General features: G+C 45.8%; 1 protein-coding gene across 1 annotated transcript in view; it reads right to left on the bottom strand.

Moving 5' to 3' along the window:
* Positions 1-18065, bottom strand: part of LOC115094795 (protein Wnt-7b-like) — a 46603-nt gene that overhangs the window by 1628 nt on the left and 26910 nt on the right. The window contains exons 2-3 of the mRNA XM_029608005.1: positions 5054-5280; positions 544-842 (exon numbers count right to left, since the gene is read on the bottom strand). Of these exons, the coding sequence (XP_029463865.1) occupies positions 544-842; positions 5054-5280 (526 nt within the window). The remainder of the gene's footprint in view (positions 1-543; positions 843-5053; positions 5281-18065) is intronic.

The following is an 18065-nucleotide window of genomic DNA, read 5'->3' as shown; positions in this document are numbered from 1 at the left end:
AGAGACTAAGACTGTCCTCCATGGAAAAACAAAGGGGAGCCAACTAGTTCATGGTATGTGTGTACAATTCTGATAGGACAGAATGAACAGTGCCCCGCTGGAAGTGTGCACTTAAATGCCACAGCGTGGTACACAGTGAGTACAAGCTTTCCCAGAAAGCCAATGAAAAAGAATTTGCCTTGAACGTCCATAGACTTGACAAGTAGAGTGGGGAAAAATCTACCATCTGAATACATTCCATCTTTTTTTTTTTTTGCACAGAGGCAATGACTTAGAAACCAAGCTCACTCTAAGCTGCAAGAACAGGCATATGCAGGGATGGGCGAAGAGAAGGGCACACAACAGCCAATGATAAGGGGGAAAAGCTGCTTATGTGGAGTTAGTCAATCCAAAAACTGAAGTCCTTGTGTTATCAGCTAAATGTCTCACAAAAAAAAAAAAAAAGAATGCGTACACAAGAGACGCTGCGAAACAGGGGAAAGACCTGTCTGTCGCCCTATAGTGCTACCCTTTCAGCATCAGTGCTCAGCCTTTTGGACCTACCTTTCTCCCCAGTTCATTATTGTGCAGGTTCATAAGTGTCCATGCGCTGCGCTTCACCTCCCGGGCATCCAGAAACTCGCGGGAGAGATGGATCCCATGCTCCGCATTGACAGAGCAGCCCCCCCACCTCCAGCCCCTCTCCTCCTCCTCCTCCACCTCCTCCTCCTCATCATGGAAGTGGCCACGCTTGCTGTGGTCACAGCCGCAGTCTGTCAGGTTGCCGTAGCTGCAGGCACTGGTAACAGCATAAGCGATCCCCGCCGACAGGATGGCATAAGAAAAGGCCGTCTCTTTGCTGCCTGGGAAAAAATGGAAATAAAAAATAAATAAATAAAGGTAGAGGGGTTTGAACTTTGTTAACAAGGTTAAGGTTACGCTCTGCCTATAAAACTGGACCCGACTATCTCCAAAGAACCCAAAAGGCTCCATATCTGACAGAATGGTTACTTGCTGTCTTCCCATCAAGGCAAGCTGTGACTAGTCCAGCTCCCTCTCGCCTCTCGCTCACATCAGCAGCCACCATTTTTTCATTCCCACAAATCAATAGCTAAACAGCCCAAATGTTAATTAAGAGCTCCTTTATTTATAATCCACACATCTTGGAGACAGAACCCATCAGCCCCTACGCAGGGCCGGTGCAAGGGGATTTGGCGCCCTAGGCGAGCCTTCTTCCTTGCGCCCCCCCCCCGGTCTCGGCCCCGACTCCTACCTCATTCTCAATCACGCCCGCTGACTGGGGTTTTCTGGGTCGCGAGCAGATTGGGCACTGCTTGCGGCCCGCCAAATCTCCACTCCTCTTTGCCACCACTTGCGGCCCCATATGGCTCGCACCCAGTGGCGCACCAAGGGTCTCTGGCGCCCAGGGGCCAATGCATTTGTGTGCCACAGAAAATCAGTGGCATCTCTAGACAGAAGAATTTGTTTTGGGTGGGGGGAGCCAAAATGACATTTCTTCATCACACCCACCTCTATAGCATGGATCCTGCTTTAAAATTGGTTATAAAAAAAAGTGTTGTTAAAAAAAGTCCAAAGGGTCCTCTGCATTATTTTAAAAAGCTGGCCAGTTTCACACTTCTAGTAAAACTACTATAAAATTATTTGATAGCCTCATTCAACTAATTCTATATGGATTATGAGAGTGAAGTCTGGAATATATAGGAAGGGACAGAATGTCAATACAAATCCTGCACCTCCAGTTCTGTATCTCTGTGCATCCACTGAAATTCCCCCAAACAATGGAGCTTGGATGTTTCCCTTACAGCTCATCATACTAAAAGATATTTTCAAATTCTGGTGTCACCTCACAGTAACAGCAGCACAAACACCTTCCACTGCCAGACACATTGTGAACTAACATAAAGCACCGCAAAAGAGACACTCAAAATCTATACTGCAATCCCATCATAACATAACAGTAATAACACCAAGGACTCAAACAACAATAACCCTACCTGTGAATAAGCAAGGATGAATATTACACTGGGTCCTAGAATACCAATACACCACCTACTGAGGAAACAAAACAAACCCAATTGCTATAGATCCCTATGCTAGCAGAATCTCTCATCATGGTCACACACACAGAGCAGAGACAGACCTTCACCAAATACAGAATACAAAATAAAGGAGCACAAATTAGAAAAAACTGAAATGGAAACCCCAAGAAGCCAGACTCTGTGTATTAGCAATGGAAAAACAGAACAACCATTCCTCATAAAACAAATAAAATCAAGAAACAAAGCATCAGTTATAATAGTAAAACCATACTAATAAAATATTTTAAAACTACTGATAAATAGAATTTCTATTAATTAAAATCATATACATTTTTTACAATTTCCCAAACACCAATAAAATATTTCAAAACAACACATATATCAAATAACACACAATAATTAAAACTAATAAGGATTTTAAAAAGCCCCTGCTGTCCATACATGGGAGCTCTTGATTTCCAGTCACCCTGATATTGTCGAGGATTAGGAGGTTATCCTCTCTCTCTCACACATACTCACATGTCCATTCTCTCTCACACATACACTGTCACATACATACACATTCATGCTCTTATACCCAACTATAACCTCTCGCTCTCACAGACACTGACACACTCTCAGGGTGTAAGACACTCTCTTCCCCCCCCCCCCCCCCCACTCACACACACTCTTACTCCCCTGGATTTTCTCATACACACTCATGCTCTCACTGGCTCCCTCACATACACACAAACACACACTCCCAGGCAAGCTCCCACTCGTTCTCACACAGACACACACACACAGGCAAGCTCCTAGTCATTCTCACACTGAACCCCAGGCAGGCTCCCATTCATTTTCACACCACTCCCTCTCCATCCCCCAGGCATGCACACATTCATTCTCACACACACAGACCCCCAGGCAGGCACCAATTTATTCTCACACACACACATACACCACAAACAGGCAGGCACATATTCTCACACATACAAACCCCAGGAAGACACCCATACATTCTCATACACAGACACACCCTCAGGCAGGCACCCATGCATTCACACACATACACCGCCAGGCAGACTCCCATTCATACACATGCACACACTAAAGGCAGAGACCCCCTCTCTTTCTTTTGCCAGCAACCTCAGAGCCTCTCTCATCCCTCTGCTGCCACTGTCACTGCTGCTGTATGGCTATTGCGGAGGTGCTGATTGCTGCTATTGGCACTGAAGCCCATTCTGCTGCCTCCTCTGTGCAGGCCCCATGGGCTTCCACTTCCTCCATGCTGATCTCGTACATTGTGAGATCCGCATAGAGAAAGTGCACATTCCCAAAGATTACATGTTCCAATCAGTAAAAAGTAATTTATTTCTTTTTACATTTGCTGTCTGATCTTAGTTTTCTAATCGGTTGGTCACAGGCTTTTTTTTTCCACCTTCCCTTTCTTATTTTTTTGCCAATTCCTTTTATAACATATTTCTTTTCTCTCCATCTGTCTGCTTCCCTCAAACACACAGTCAGGTTCTCATTCTCACATGCTTTCTCTCTCTCACATACACAGGCATTCTCACATGCTGTCCCTCATACAATTATTTATACACAGTCTCTCTCTTGCACATCCTGTCTAACTCTCACTCCCACATGCTGTCTTGCTCAAGCACAGGTTCTCACTGTCACATGCTCTCTCTCATACAATCATTCCTACACACAGGCTCTCACTGTCACATGCTGACTCACACACACACACAGGCTCTCTCTCACTCCCACATGCTGTCTTGCTCAAGCACAGGCTCTCACTATCACATGCTGTCTCTCACACACACAGAGGCTCTCCCATGCTGTCTCTGCAAACATTCAGGTCTTCACTCACACCCACACACACAGTCTCTCAACTCATCTCATACACGCACACATACACACTGTACAAACCCTCAGTATCTCTCTCACCCCTGGGCCTCCTCTTCACGGGCCACTGCAGGATGGGCTCTGCAGCGGCCCCGGTCTTCTCGAGCCGCGCTGATCCTCTTCTGCACGCGGCTGATGCTCCTCCTCTTTCCTGCCCGCGCGGCTCCGGCAACATTTTTCTTCCGGGGCCGCGCGGGCAGGAAGGAGGAGAAGTTCCTGCATTGGCTGATGCTCCTCCTCTTTCCTGCCCGCGCGGCTCCGGCAACATTTTTCTTCCGGGGCCGCGCGGGCAGGAAGGAGGAGAAGTTCCTGCATTGGCTGATGCTCCTCCTCTTTCCTGCCCGCGCGGCCCCGGCAACATTTTTCTTCCGGGGCCGCGCGGGCAGGAAGGAGGAGAAGTTCCTGCATTGGCTGATGCTCCTCCTCTTTCCTGCCCGCGCGGCCCCGGCAACATTTTTCTTCCGGGGCCGCGCGGGCAGGAAGGAGGAGGAGGAGCACCAGCATGTTTAGACGCGACTGTACCATGGTCCTGCCGATCTTCTTGCTGTGTGTATCCGGCACACAGCATAGCAGTAGTTCACCGCTCAGCCGCCATTGGGATGACGTCCACCGGCGGCCATTGGCCATCAGCGGCTCGGCGCCCCCTAATGCTCAGCGCCCTAGGCGATCGCCTAGTTCGCCTAGTGCTTCCGCCGGCCCTGCCCCTACGCCCACTATCACCTCCTCAAAACTATCAGCCTTCAACCATGCATTGTATATAGCACTTAATTTGTATATTGTTTAACCGCTACTATTCTATCCTTTCTCTTCCTCCTTCTCCCAGTTCTGCTACCCCTGTTATATGTAACTGCACCTTCTGACACACAGTTCCAGTTTGATGTATATACTGCACCCCTGTTTTATGTAAACCAGCAAGATATGTTGTCATGATTGCCGGTATATAAAAACCTTAAATAAATAAAATAAAAAAAAATTATTGTGGTATCAGTACACACACACACACACACAATATACATACCTCACAAACACATATAAACTCACACGTACCCCTGCAAGCACACACGGGACAGGCATAGGAGCCTGCTCCCCCTACTTCGTCCTGCTCAGTTGGGGTGTGCAGTACGTACCTACTTTCAGCTCCTGGCCGAAGAGTGTCCTTTCCCCCAGGGCTGTGCAGTTCCAGCGGCTGTGCTGGAACTGGAACTGGCACTCTTCTGTGCTCATGTGCGCCCCTATCCCGATGGCCACCATGGCATCCGGCCGGGTCTGGCAGAAAGCTCGCTGCCGCGGTGACAATCCAGGCATTCGGCTGCAGATGATGCTGGCACCCAGAGCTAGCACCGAAGAGACGCCCCTGTGGGTCAGAAAAAAAAAGACAAGGAAACAGGTTTAACCTTCACAGCCACTGTCTCAGACCACTGGGGCAGGTTCCAAGATGGAAATTTGATAATATCCGAAGAACCCCCATCTCTCTTCACACTGGGGCTCTGCTTCCCATTTCACACAAGAGACCTTTCTCTCCAGACAAGAGCTGTGCCTCTTCCTCCCTCACATCAGCCACTTTGCTACTTATCACCATACAGATAATTGAGAGCTCTTGAAAAAAGATATATTCTAGATGAATTTGGTATTCATGAAAAGAGTTGACAATAGTTTAAGAAACTGTGTGCACTTTTCTCCATATAGCTTTGCCAATGCATGGTATAGCTCTGCCAAAGCATTTCAATCCCATCCTGCAGGGGTATGTGAGGAGGCTGGGATCAAAAGCTCAGTGCACAGAGGTCATGGATGTGGTAACTGCTGAAAGCATGAAGAGAAAGAAAGTTTCTGGAAAGTGAAGAAAACAACATGAAATAGACAAAAGAAGGAAGCCAAAGACACAAAACAACAAATAAGCTTATTTTTTGAACCATTTAAGCAACAAAACCAGACAAGATGGAACAGTCCCCAGCATGCCGCGAGCAGAAGACGTCCTGCTTGCAGCGAAGAAGGAGCGGGTCCCAGTGTGCCATAAGTGGAGGCCATCACGCTCGTGACGAAAAAGGAGCAGGCCCCGGTGAGAGAGAGGCTGTGTGTGTGAATGTGTGTAAGACTGCAAACCTGGGGTTGAGAGAGAGAGCATGTGTGAGGGTGCCTGGGTGTGGGTGCCAGAGAAAAGGAGCTTAAGTGAGTTGATTGTGAAGGAGTGTGTATATGTGTGAGAGATATGGGTGCTGGTATGTGTGAAAAACGGATTGTGTGTATGCGAGGGAGCTTGTTTGTGAGAGAGGGAGCCTGTGTGAGAGTGTGTGTATGTGTAATAAAGAGAGCCAGTGTGAAGGGATGTGTGTGTGTGAGAGAGCCTATGTGTGTGTGTGTGGGGGGGGTGAGCGAGAGAGGGAGCCAGTGTGCAGGGGTGTGTGAGAGAGAGACATAGGTAGCCTGTGTGAGGGTGTATGCGTGAGAGAGAAAGACAGCCTGTATGGGTATGTGTGCAAGAGTGAGAGGGTGCTTGTATGAGGAGGGGTGTGTGTGTGTGTGCGAGAGAGAGAGAGGGAGCCTGTATGAGGGTGTGTGTATTTGCGAGAGAGAGAGAGGGAGCCTGTATGAGGGTGTGAGTATTTGCGAGAGAGAGAGAAGGAGCCTGTATGAGGAGGTGTGTATGTGCATTAGAGAGAGGGAGCTTGTGTGTGTGTGTGTGTGTGTGTGTGTGTGTGTAAGAGAGAGAGAGGGACAGAGGGAGCCTGTGTGAGGGGCAGTACTGAGAGAGGGGTCAAACTCTGGGAGTGGAGATAGAGTGGAAGGGATTGAGCCCAAAGGGAGAGGAGAGAGATAGTGGGAGGTGGAAGAATTGGGGCCTGAGAGAGCAAAGTGAAAAGAGACTGGCCAGGGGAGTAGGGAGAGAGGGTGGAAGAGACATTCTTAGAGTGAACTTTTAGGGAAATTCTGCTCAAAATATTTAAAATTCTGCATCTGTAAGTAATAACTTTTTTTCTGTATTACATTTGAAATTAATTACTTAAAGACTGTCATGTATATTGTGTTATTTTAACCAATATAAAGTATGCAGAATTTTGCAGAATTTTGTTTTTGTGCATAGAACTTTACATTTTTGTGTGCAGAATCCCCCAGGAGTAATTGGAAAATGATAAGACACTAGAAACGGAAACTGAAGTGGCATGAGAAATAAAAAAATGACAGGAGTCACATGATGACTGAATAAAGAGCGGACATCCTCTGAGAAACTTCAGTGCAGACCCTTAAAATTTTCTACTTTTTTGACCCTTGAACTCTGATACTTGCTCTCTTCTTTTTATATTCTGTTTTATAATACTTTGTGAGATTTATGGACAAATTTGTGACAAGAGAAATATTTGACATGACTGCCAAGGCAAAGAAAATCTCTGAGGATAAATCCAAAGTGGTGGTTGAGGCCTTGAAATTGGAGATTTCTTCTATTTTTATTAAGTTTTTCAATATACAAAACATTACACCTTGTATGGAAACACTTAAGTGTAAAAAAGAATAAAAAAATCACAAGAAAAAATGTAAAAAGAAATATTACTCATACATTAATATATCAATAATAGAAGAAGGGGACAGAATGAAAAGGAGACCTAAAGAAACATATACGAAATAGAAAACTAGCATAACATGAAAAACGACTACTTAACTACAACAGATCACTATGCCAGAGCTAATTGGTGACTGGAGAAGATGTTAATACACTTCTTGAATCCAGAAAGGATTTTAATTGTTTTGGAGAGAAAAAAAAATAAAGCGATCATCTTGATATTTAATAATACATTTAAATGTGTATCTAAGTAAAAAGCAATCCAATGCAATAGAGGCCTGACGTAAAGCCAAAAAATCTTTCCTTCTCTTCTTTGTAACTGGAGCCAAATCAGGAAAAGTTCTCACTCCTTGGCCATGGAACAAAGAAGACATAGTCCCAAAATATTTTTGCATTACTTTGCTCACTTCGTGTTCATTAATAAAAGAAACAAGCAATACAAATCTTTCAACAATCTCAATTGCAAAACTCTTAAGAACATTTTTTAGATTACCTAGGTTCATTACCATATTAGCAGTTTGACAAGACATAGGTTGAGAAGCTTGTGGCAGAAAATACGCTTTGTTTACCAAGGAAAATTTTTCCAAACTGTAGGACTTCAAGAAAATATCTTTTCAAGGTAGCACATAGGGTTTCCCCTCCAAACTTTAGGAAAACTGAGTATATAAAGGTTTAAATGTCTAGAGCAGTTTTCTACCATTTCCAATCTCCTACATAGGTTATTACGGTCCTTTATGGTGGAGACATTAAAAGACTGAATGTCCTTAATCTCAGAATCTATGGAAGATATCTTAATAATTTCAGAAATTTGCCCTTCATAGTCACCAGAGGTTCAAGTTTAGATGACAAAGATTAATTTTAACTGTAGTATTGTTCAAGGATTTGCCAAAGCCAACCAGTAACTCCCAAAGAGAACCCAGCGTCATTGCAGCGGGTTTAGGTGGTATTGCAAAGGGCTCACCTAAATGAAGCTGTCATTCACATGAGGAAACTGGAGAAGAAATTTCCAAACCAGGAATCGTTCCCCCATTCAAAGCATCTACTATTAAGGAAACCGTGCCGGCATTTTCTTCAGTGGAAGCCACATGCAGCAAGGAGGAAAAATGCTGCTCAGACGCCAAACCTGCTTCAGGCCCACCTGCTGTGGTTACTCTGACTTCGTCATTTTGGAGCGCCATAGGACCTGGATGCAGGTCATGTCTCTCTGCCAGCGGTAATAGTGTCCAGGGGACTGAGTGAGGCCTCTTCCCCAGGCGTTGGAGATGCTCCTTCATGCCGAACGCCAATGGAGATTTCAGTCCCCAAGTTCATGAGTGGATGAGACATGAAGGATGTTATTTGCTGCTGGCCAGAAAGAAACTGGGTCTCAGGAGGAAAGGCCCACACTTTCCATTTTCATTTGGAGGGCATCTCTGAAGCAAAACCAAATTAAGGAAAAGATGTTAAGGCTCTGCAGCAACCACTCTCAGGTTCATGCCACCATTTTGCCCCATAACATTTTGAGATTTCTTCTTTGGAGGAGCTATTAATGAAATTTTGTTGTAAGTATCTAAATCGGTGACAAAATTGGTTTTGATGTGTTAGAAGACCGTTTTTCTAAGATGTAATCTTTTCTTAAGGAGATTAATGATAAAGCGGTTATGCATGCCTCTAATCCAGTGATGGCAAACTCCAGATCTTGAGTGCCACAAACAGGTCAGGTTTTCAGGCTATCTACAATGTTACGCTCCCGGCTCGCGGAGGTCCACGGCCGGTCCCTCTCCTTACCTCGGGGCTACTTCGCTTGACCACATGGTCCTCCATGGCCATTCGGGCCTTGTCGGGGCCTTCCCGTGGCGCTCCCTCCAAGAGGGAGACGCCGCCGACTTGCTGCTGCTGGTCCCGCCCCTTAGGTGTGCGGCGTGCGCAGGGCTCGGGAATTTAAAGGGGCCAGGCAGGAAACTTGGCTCTGCTCCTGGGAATGATGTCAGACGCCTTCGGGTATTTAAACCCAGAGGTGAATCCTCCTCTTTGCCTTGCAACAGGTCTTCTCATCTGAGAGTGAGTTGCTGTTCCTGCTTCGTCCAGCTTGTTCCTGGTTTCTGATTCCTGATTCCTACTCCGTCCAGCTTGTTCCTGATTCCTGCTCCATCCTCGCCTGATTCCAGTTCCTGCTTTTCCCTCTGCATGTCTCTCTGGCTCCTGACCTTGGTAGGTTCTCTGGACATCCTGCTTCGCTGCCTGTCCTGATCCTTGTCTTGTCTTCGGTTTCCCTTGTCTACCGCCTACCCTGACTGCTAGCCCGCTCCCTTGAACTGCACCGCTGCTGCCTGCCACGACCTTGGAACTTCTCCTGGATTCTCTTCAATTCCGCCTGCCTCGACTCGGACAGTTCTTCAGATTCCTCTGTTCCGCCTTCTGGATATGAATCGGGGCCTTCCCTCAGCAGATTCCCATCATCCTCTAGCCTGCTCAAGGGTCCACACTCAACAGTTTGCAAGGCCATGGACCTGGCGGACAATCCGAATGTTCAGGCCATTCCTGGCATGGCCCAGCGAATTCAGCATCAGCAACACTGCCTCGACATGCTAGCTGCTACCCTGGAGAGGCTGGCTAACCGTCTGGACCCCACACCACCGCCAGCACCGATACCTCCTGTGCCAGCCCCAAGTCCTGGGCTGTCTGCTTCGCTTTATCTTCCAGCACCACCATGGTATGCAGGGGATCCAAAGCAATGCTGTGGCTTTTTGAACCACTGCTTCATGAGGTTCACCCTTCAACCTACACAGTTCCCTTCAGATCAAGTCAAGACGACTTATATACTGTCCCTTTTGGATGGATGAGCCCTGGCTTGGGCTTCGCTGCTCTGGGAACGGAGTGACTCCTTGTTAACAGACCTGCAACTGTTTATTCATACGTTCAAGACAGTGTTCGATGAGGCAGCTCGGCAGTCCACCACTGCCACCGAACTATTGCACCTTCATCAAGGAGGCCGCCCTCTTGTGGACTATGCTGTTGAGTTCTGCACACTTGCAACAGAGCTAGGTTGGCGCGAAGACAGCTTGTGGAGCATCTTCTTAGAGGGTCTGTCTCCTCGAATTAAGGATGAGCTCGCCGCTCGGGATCTTCCCGAGAATCTTGATGCCTTGATAGAGCTCACAGGATCGATTGATCGTCGGATACAACAACGTGCTCGAGAGGTCAAGCCAACTAAAAGACCAGTTTCCTTAGCTCCTTCCTTCTCTCGTCCACTGCTTCTTACCACTGAGGCCACTACTACTCGTGGTGAAGAACCCATGCAGCTCGGACGAAGTCCATTGATACCCAAGGAGAGGAAGCGCCGCCGCTCCCTAGGTCTCTGCTTGAACTGCGGAGGAAAGGTTCACCTGCTGGCCCAATGCGGTGAACAGCTGGAAAACACCAGGGCCTAGGAGTCGTCGGGGAGCTGACCCTAGGCTGCATCAGTCCCGCTCCTCAATGTACAGTTCCATTTACTCTTGAATACCCTGGGGGGTCATTCTCTACCTTGGCATTTATCGACTCTGGAGCAGTAGAAAACTTCATCCTCGCTGACCTTGTTCAACAATTACAAATTGCTGTACAGCCTTGCACTCCTCGACTTTGGATTTCATCTATCCATGGAACTCCACTTCCGGGATGTATTTCTACAAGAACTATTCCCTTGAATCTTTGCACTGGAATCCTGCATGCTGAAGAGATTTCATTCTTGGTGCTAGAAAAGGCCATTCATCCCATCATCTTGGGCTTACCATGGCTACAAAAGCACTCACCGGTCATCCAGTGGGATACCCTCTAAATAGTGGCCTGGAGTCCGTACTGTTTTTTGTCATGTTTGGCCACAGTTCCGCAACCCTGCATTCCGCTTATGACTACACCTCTATCATTACCTGACCAATATCTGGAATACATGGATGTATTCTCTAAAGAAAAAGCTAAACTCCTTCCAGAACATCGACCCTTTGATTGTGCCATAAATTTGTTGTCGGGCACCACGCCTCCCAAGGGGCATATATACCCCTTATCTCTTCCTGAAACCCGAGCCATGTCTAGTTACATTCAAGAAAATTTGGACCGTGGCTTTATTCGACCCTCCACTTCACCGGCTGGAGCCGGTTACTTTTTTGTGGCAAAAATAGATAGTTCACTCAGACCCTGTATCGATTATCGGGGTCTCAACGCCATCACTCAACGCGACAGATATCCATTGCCACTTATTCCAGAACTCTTAGACCGACTACAGGGAGCCAAGCTCTTCACTAAGCTTGATCTCCGGGAAGCATACAACCTCGTGAGAATACGACCAGGAGATGAATGGAAAACTGCATTCAACACTCGAGATGGACATTATGAGTACCTGGTCATGCCATTCGGCTTATGTAATGCCCCTGCAGTTTTCCAAAACCTAATGAACAAAGTGCTATGAGATATGCTGCACACATCTGTCATCGTATATCTGGATGATGTATTGATATATTCTAAGGACCTTGCTACACACCGCCAACACGTCTGAAAAGTCTTACAGAAACTTCAGGACAATCGGCTCTTCGCCAAGTTGGAGAAATACCAGTTTGAACAGGAATCCCTGCTGTTTCTTGGATATATTGTGTCTTCCACAGGCTTCCACATGGACCCTGGCAAAGTGGCGGCAATTAAGGATTGGCCTCAACCAGCTGGCATCAAGGCTCTCCAATGCTTCCTTGGCTTTGCCAACTTTTACCGGCAATTCATACCGCACTATTCCCAAAGGGCGGCTCCACTCACGGCTCTCACCAAGAAAGGAGAAAATGCCAAGGTTTGGCCTCTAGCAGTGCAATATGCCTTCCAGAATCTTAAAGAGGCTTTTCTTCTGGACATTTGCCTACACCACTCAGACCCACAGTGCCAGTTCATTGTGGAGGTTGACGCATCGGATCTAGCTGTGGGGGCAGTTCTAAGTCAAACATCTAATAAAGGCAAATTACTACCGTGCTCATACTTTTCTCGAAAATTCTCAACAGCCGAGAAGAATTATGGCATAGGAGATAAGGAACTGCTGGCCATTAAACTGGCTTTTGAAGAATGGCGCCAGTGGCTTGAGGGGGCCCAACATATTATTGTCGTTTATACGGATCACAAGAATCTGGAATTCCTGTGTCGGGCCCAACGCCTCAATCCGAGACAAGCCCAATGGTCCTTATTCTTCAGCCATTTCAACTTTTCACTATGCTACAGACACGCTTCTAAGAATATTTGGGCAGATGCTCTATCCCGAACTACGGAGACGGAAGACATGCCGAATCCACCTCAATACATTCTAGATCCAGCCAAGGTTCTCAATGCCGCTACGGACGTGGTCCCCATTGGTAAAACCATGGTTCCTATCCGCTTACGAAAGAAGGTTCGTAAGCATGGGCTCACGATTATCTGACTGCAGGACATCCTGGTAAGGCATGTACCTTGGAACTGTTAACCAGGTATTACTGGTGGCCTCAAGTCAAGAAAGACATTCAGCTGTATGTTAGTTCCTGTCCCACCTGTGCTAGACAGAAACCTCTGCCTGGTCGCCCATGGGGCCTTCTACAGCCATTACCCATTCCCTCCGAGCCATGGACTCATCTTTCTACTGACTTTATAGTAGACCTACCGCTGTCTAATGGGAAAACTGTAGTATGGGTTACAGTTGATCAATTTTCTAAAATGGCTCACTTTGTGCCTCTGTTCAAGCTGCTGACTGCACCCAAACTAGCACAATTCTTCACCCATTATATATTTCGTATACGTGGACTTCCGCTTCATATCGCCTCAGACCGAGGCTCACAATTTACTGCAAAATACTGGAAAGCACTATGTAAGACGTTTGGGGTCCGGTTAGACTTTACTTCTGCCTTCCATCCACAGGGCAATGGTCAAGCAGAATGCACTAATTGGTCTTTAAGGCTTTCCTCCGAGCATTCATAGGAGATAAACAAGACGACTGGGTGGCCTTATTACCCTGGGCAGAATTCTCGTATAATCACTATTTTCATTCGGCTACCGGACTTTCCCCTTTCCAACTGGTCTATGGGAAACAACTCAAGCCTCCTTTACCCTTGTCTCTGACAGTACCATCGCTGGCAGCACAACTTATGGCCCAACAGCTGCAAGACCTTTGGGAATCCACACAGACCAAGCTGCAGCAGATGGCTGCTACCACTAAGAAATACGCAGATAAGCATCGATGTCCTGCTCCTGTATTCTCCGCTGGAGATAAAGTTTGGTTGAGCACCAAACACATTCATTTGCAAATCCCATCCATGCGCCTAGCTCCCAAATACATAGGTCCATTTGTTGTCATGGAGTGAGTGGGTACAGTTTCCTATCGCTTACACCTCCCATCCACACTTTTACAAATTGTTCCATATGTCCTTACTCAAACCTCTTGTTTTGTCGGTCTTCCACAGCAAACTACCTGAACCCTCCAAAACCATGGCAGAGGAAGAGACCATTTATCAAGTGCAAGATGTCTTAGAAATACGCTTCCACCATAAGAGATGGGAGTACCTTCTCTCTTGGGAAGGTTGTGGTCCTGAGGAGAACACTTGGGAACCTGCTTCCAACATTTTGGACAAAGCTCTTCACAGATTCCACCTGGATCATCCTGCTAAGCCCAAACCCCCGGGGAGGGGGCGTAGGAGGGGGGGTACTGTTACACTCCAGGCTCACGGAGGTCTGCAGCCGGTCCCTCTCCTTACCTCGGGGCTGCTTCGCTTGACCACGGTGTCTTCCATGCCCGTTCAGGCCTTGTCGGGGTCTTCCCGCGTCGCTCCCTCCATGAGGGAGACGCCGCTGACTCGCTGCTGGTCCTACCCCTTAGGCGTGCGCGCACGCAGAGCTCGGGAATTTAAAGGGGCCAGCACGGGAAACTTAGCTCCGCCCTTGGGAATGACGTCAGATGCCTTCGGGTATTTAAACCCGGATGTGAGTCCTCCTCTTTGCCTTGCAACGGTCTTCTCGTCTGAGAGTGAGTTGCTGTTCCTGCTTCGTCCAGCTTGTTCCTGGTTCCTGATTCCTGCTCCATCCAGCTTGTTCCTGATTCCTGCTCCATCCAGCTTGTTCCTGATTCCTGCTTCATTCTCGCCTGGTTCCAGTTCCTGCTTTTCCCTTGGCTTGTCTCTCTGGCTCCTGACCTTGGTACATTCTCTGGACTTCCTGCTTCGCTGATCCTTGGCTTGTCTTCGATTTCCCTTGTCTGCCGCCTGCCCTGACTGCTAGTCCACTCCCTCGAACTGCATCGCTGCTGCCTGCCACGACCTTGGGACTTCTCCTGGATTCTCTTCAATTCCGCCTGCCTCGACTCAGACAGTTCAGATTCCTCTATTCCGCCTCCCGGCTATGAGTCCTGCTGAGGGCCTTCCCTCAGCAGATTCCCATCATCCTCTAGCTGGCTCAAGGGTTCACACTCAACAAATAATGAATATGCATGAGAAAGATTTGCATTCACTACCTCCATTGTATGCAAATTTATCTCATGCATATTCATTATGGATATCCTGAAAACCTGGCCTGCTTGTGGCACTCAAAGACTGGAGTTCGCCATCACTGTAGGCTGCTGAGAATGGCATACCCAGCAGAAAGACAGGCTGTCAGCACTGCAGCACAAATCTCTCAACTTCTGCAAAGTAAACTTATACGGAAAATAAGATGGAACATCTTGAAAATCAATCAAGGAGGAGCAATTTAAGAACTGTGGATACTCCTGAGTCTGTAAAAGATGTTGAATTGCAAGATTTGTGTGAAAAATTGTGATTTGAAAATTGAGAATTCTTACAAAAAGATCTTTAATATTGATTGAATGTATGCACAGCATTGGTATATTCTGGGAGGGAGCCCTGAAGCCATGGTAATTGATTGTTCAGGTGTTTAATTTTGCAGACAAAACATTGATAACGACAGCTTTCAGAAAAAAACAAAATATGGAGTTCCAAGGTAGCTGTGAGCTACCTTTCTCTGACTTTTCAGCCAAAGGAATGGCAGATAGATGCAAGATAACACCTTATGGCACTACACTGTTTATTCAAAGGGATTCGGTTCCAATTTGCAGTTTATTTTAATTTAAATTTTATTAATTTTAAGTCTTTACCAATGAAATAAAGCACAGCTATTCATGCGTTTTGACAGAGTTTACAGATTAAAGGAAAAAAAAGAAAAATAGAACAATCATCTAATTAATACATATAGTGTCTAGGCATTAATTCTGAAAAAGAAGCAATGTTGTCCCCCCTCCACATTTGCCAAATATATTTCACTCTGTTCCACATATCCAGAAAAAAGGAACAGTAGGCGATTCTAGGGTTCTTCACCAAGAGTGTGTTGGGAGAAACATCTGAGTCAGAAACAGCCAAATGTTCATAGATTTGTTTCCATATGTGTACTGTGTTTGATCTATAATGGAGCAACCATGGAGAATCCTTCTAGTGGAGAAAGAAAGAATAGGTGATGTTAGAAACAATGGGACACCACCTATTCATAACAGGACATGAAGTCTCGATGAATTCCTGTACAACAACGCCGGGCTAGAGACCGCATTCATCCGGTGTCGAAAATTAAATAGCCCGCGCTTTTGCGGGCGTGATGACGTCAGAAGACGTTTCCCATTACTATAGAAACAGAACGCTTACAAAGGATGTAAAACATGAACGAAATAGGGGCAAATAACCATCAGGACGAATTTCTTTATATGATAAATTGCAGGGACACTAAGGTAAGCAGTGATCTTATCATAAAAAAACATTATATTCCAGGTTGTTGTTAAGACCCCGCGGGTGAACTGTGTCCAAACAGTGAATCCATCTTTGTTCTGCTTGGAGTAGGCTTTTGTCAAAGTCTCCACCCCGCCATGATGGGGTTAGCTGTTCAAGCACACAGACTCTCAGATCGTCGAAAGTATGTGAGAATTCTAGACAATGGGTGACTAGAGGGGCGGTAACTCTATGCATATTAATACAAGAACGGTGCTCAATCAACCGTATCTTCAGTGACCTTTTTGTCTTGCCCACATAACATAATTTACAGGGACATTGTATGATATATATGACCCCTGATGATAGACAATCTGTGTTGTGATTCAAAAAAATATTTTTGTTCAATCTGGAGAAATGTAATACCGAAGACAAAATCATGACATGGCAAACAGTACAAGAACCACATTGCGTGTGAGATCCTGAGTGATGAGTCATATCACGTATTGACGAGTTGGAATGTACCAACTGATCCTTAAGATTCACACCACGTGTGTATGTGAATCTGGGAATCTGTTGAAATTCTGAGTGAAGTTGCAATATGTTCCAATTGTGAGAGATAATGTATTTCATTTTTTATGTCATTGAAGAATAAGGCAGAATACAGGTGAGTATGTCATCCTTGTCATCAACTCGGGGCAAAAATAACCATTTCCGGTGTGTGTATTTAGCCCTCATGTATGCCTTCTTGATACATTTAGATGGATATCCTCTCTGGAGAAATCTTGTCCATAAATCTTTCGCTTGATGTTGAAATTCAGACAATGTAGTACAAAGGCGCCTTAGCCTAAAAAACTGACTGGTGGGTAGACTTTCTTTTAATGATCTCGGGTGGGCACTCGAAAAATGTAGCAAGGTGTTGCTTGCCTCTGGTTTCCTAAAAAGGGTGGTTTCAAAACCTGTTGATGTTTTAGAAATGTGGATGTCTAGAAAATCAATCTGTGTTCTATGTATGTTCGCTGTAAATTTCAGATGTTGATTACACCTGTTAAGCCATGCCATAAAGTCTTGAAAGATTTCCACTGGTCCAGTCCAGAACAAGAGAATATCATCAATATACCTTCTCCATGTGGAAATGTATTGAGAAAAAGGATTATTCACATAAATCCACTCATCTTCGAAGTGGCCCATAAAAAAATTAGCTATATCGGGGGCCATCGTGGCCCCCATGGCCGTACCACAAATTTGTTGATAGAAAGTCCCCTCCCATGCAAAAAAATTTTTTGTCAGCGCAATGCGCGTTAACGCTACCAGGAAAAAGGACGGTATCCTGTGAGGTCTCAATCTTTTTTCAAAAAAATCTTGTGCAATATCAATCGCTTGCTCCTGGGGAATATTCGTGTAAATGCTTCCACGTCCAGAGTTACCAAATGTATAGATGAGATGTCAACATGATCATCATGGTAATTATCAAGAAATTGTATTAATTGTTGAGAATCTCTTATATATGATTGCAACTGTTGGACAAAAGGTTCCAGAAAAAAATCCACGAATTGAGACAGAGGTTCCAAGTGTGAGCCCTTACTCGAGACTATGGGTCTTCCTGGAGGGTTCACGATGTCTTTGTGAATCTTGGGCAAGATATAGAAAACTGGGACTTGAGAGCACTTTCGCAAAAGAAAAGAGGCTTCTTGGGATGTCAAAAATCCAACTTCTGTGCCTTCTTTTACTAAAGATTCAATTTGACTAAAAATAGAATCAGTAGGATTCTCAGGTAATCTTTTGTAAAAGCGTTGATCATTTAATTGTCGCTGAATTTCTGCAGAATATTCTGTACGATTCATCAGGAATCGTACACAATATTTATATTTATCTTTATCATATATTTAT

This window comes from Rhinatrema bivittatum, chromosome 1 (genome assembly GCF_901001135.1).
Source record: "Rhinatrema bivittatum chromosome 1, aRhiBiv1.1, whole genome shotgun sequence".
Lineage (NCBI taxonomy): Eukaryota > Metazoa > Chordata > Amphibia > Gymnophiona > Rhinatrematidae > Rhinatrema > Rhinatrema bivittatum.
The sequence above is the reverse complement of the archived record's forward strand: the minus strand, read 5'-3'. Positions and strand labels throughout refer to the sequence as shown.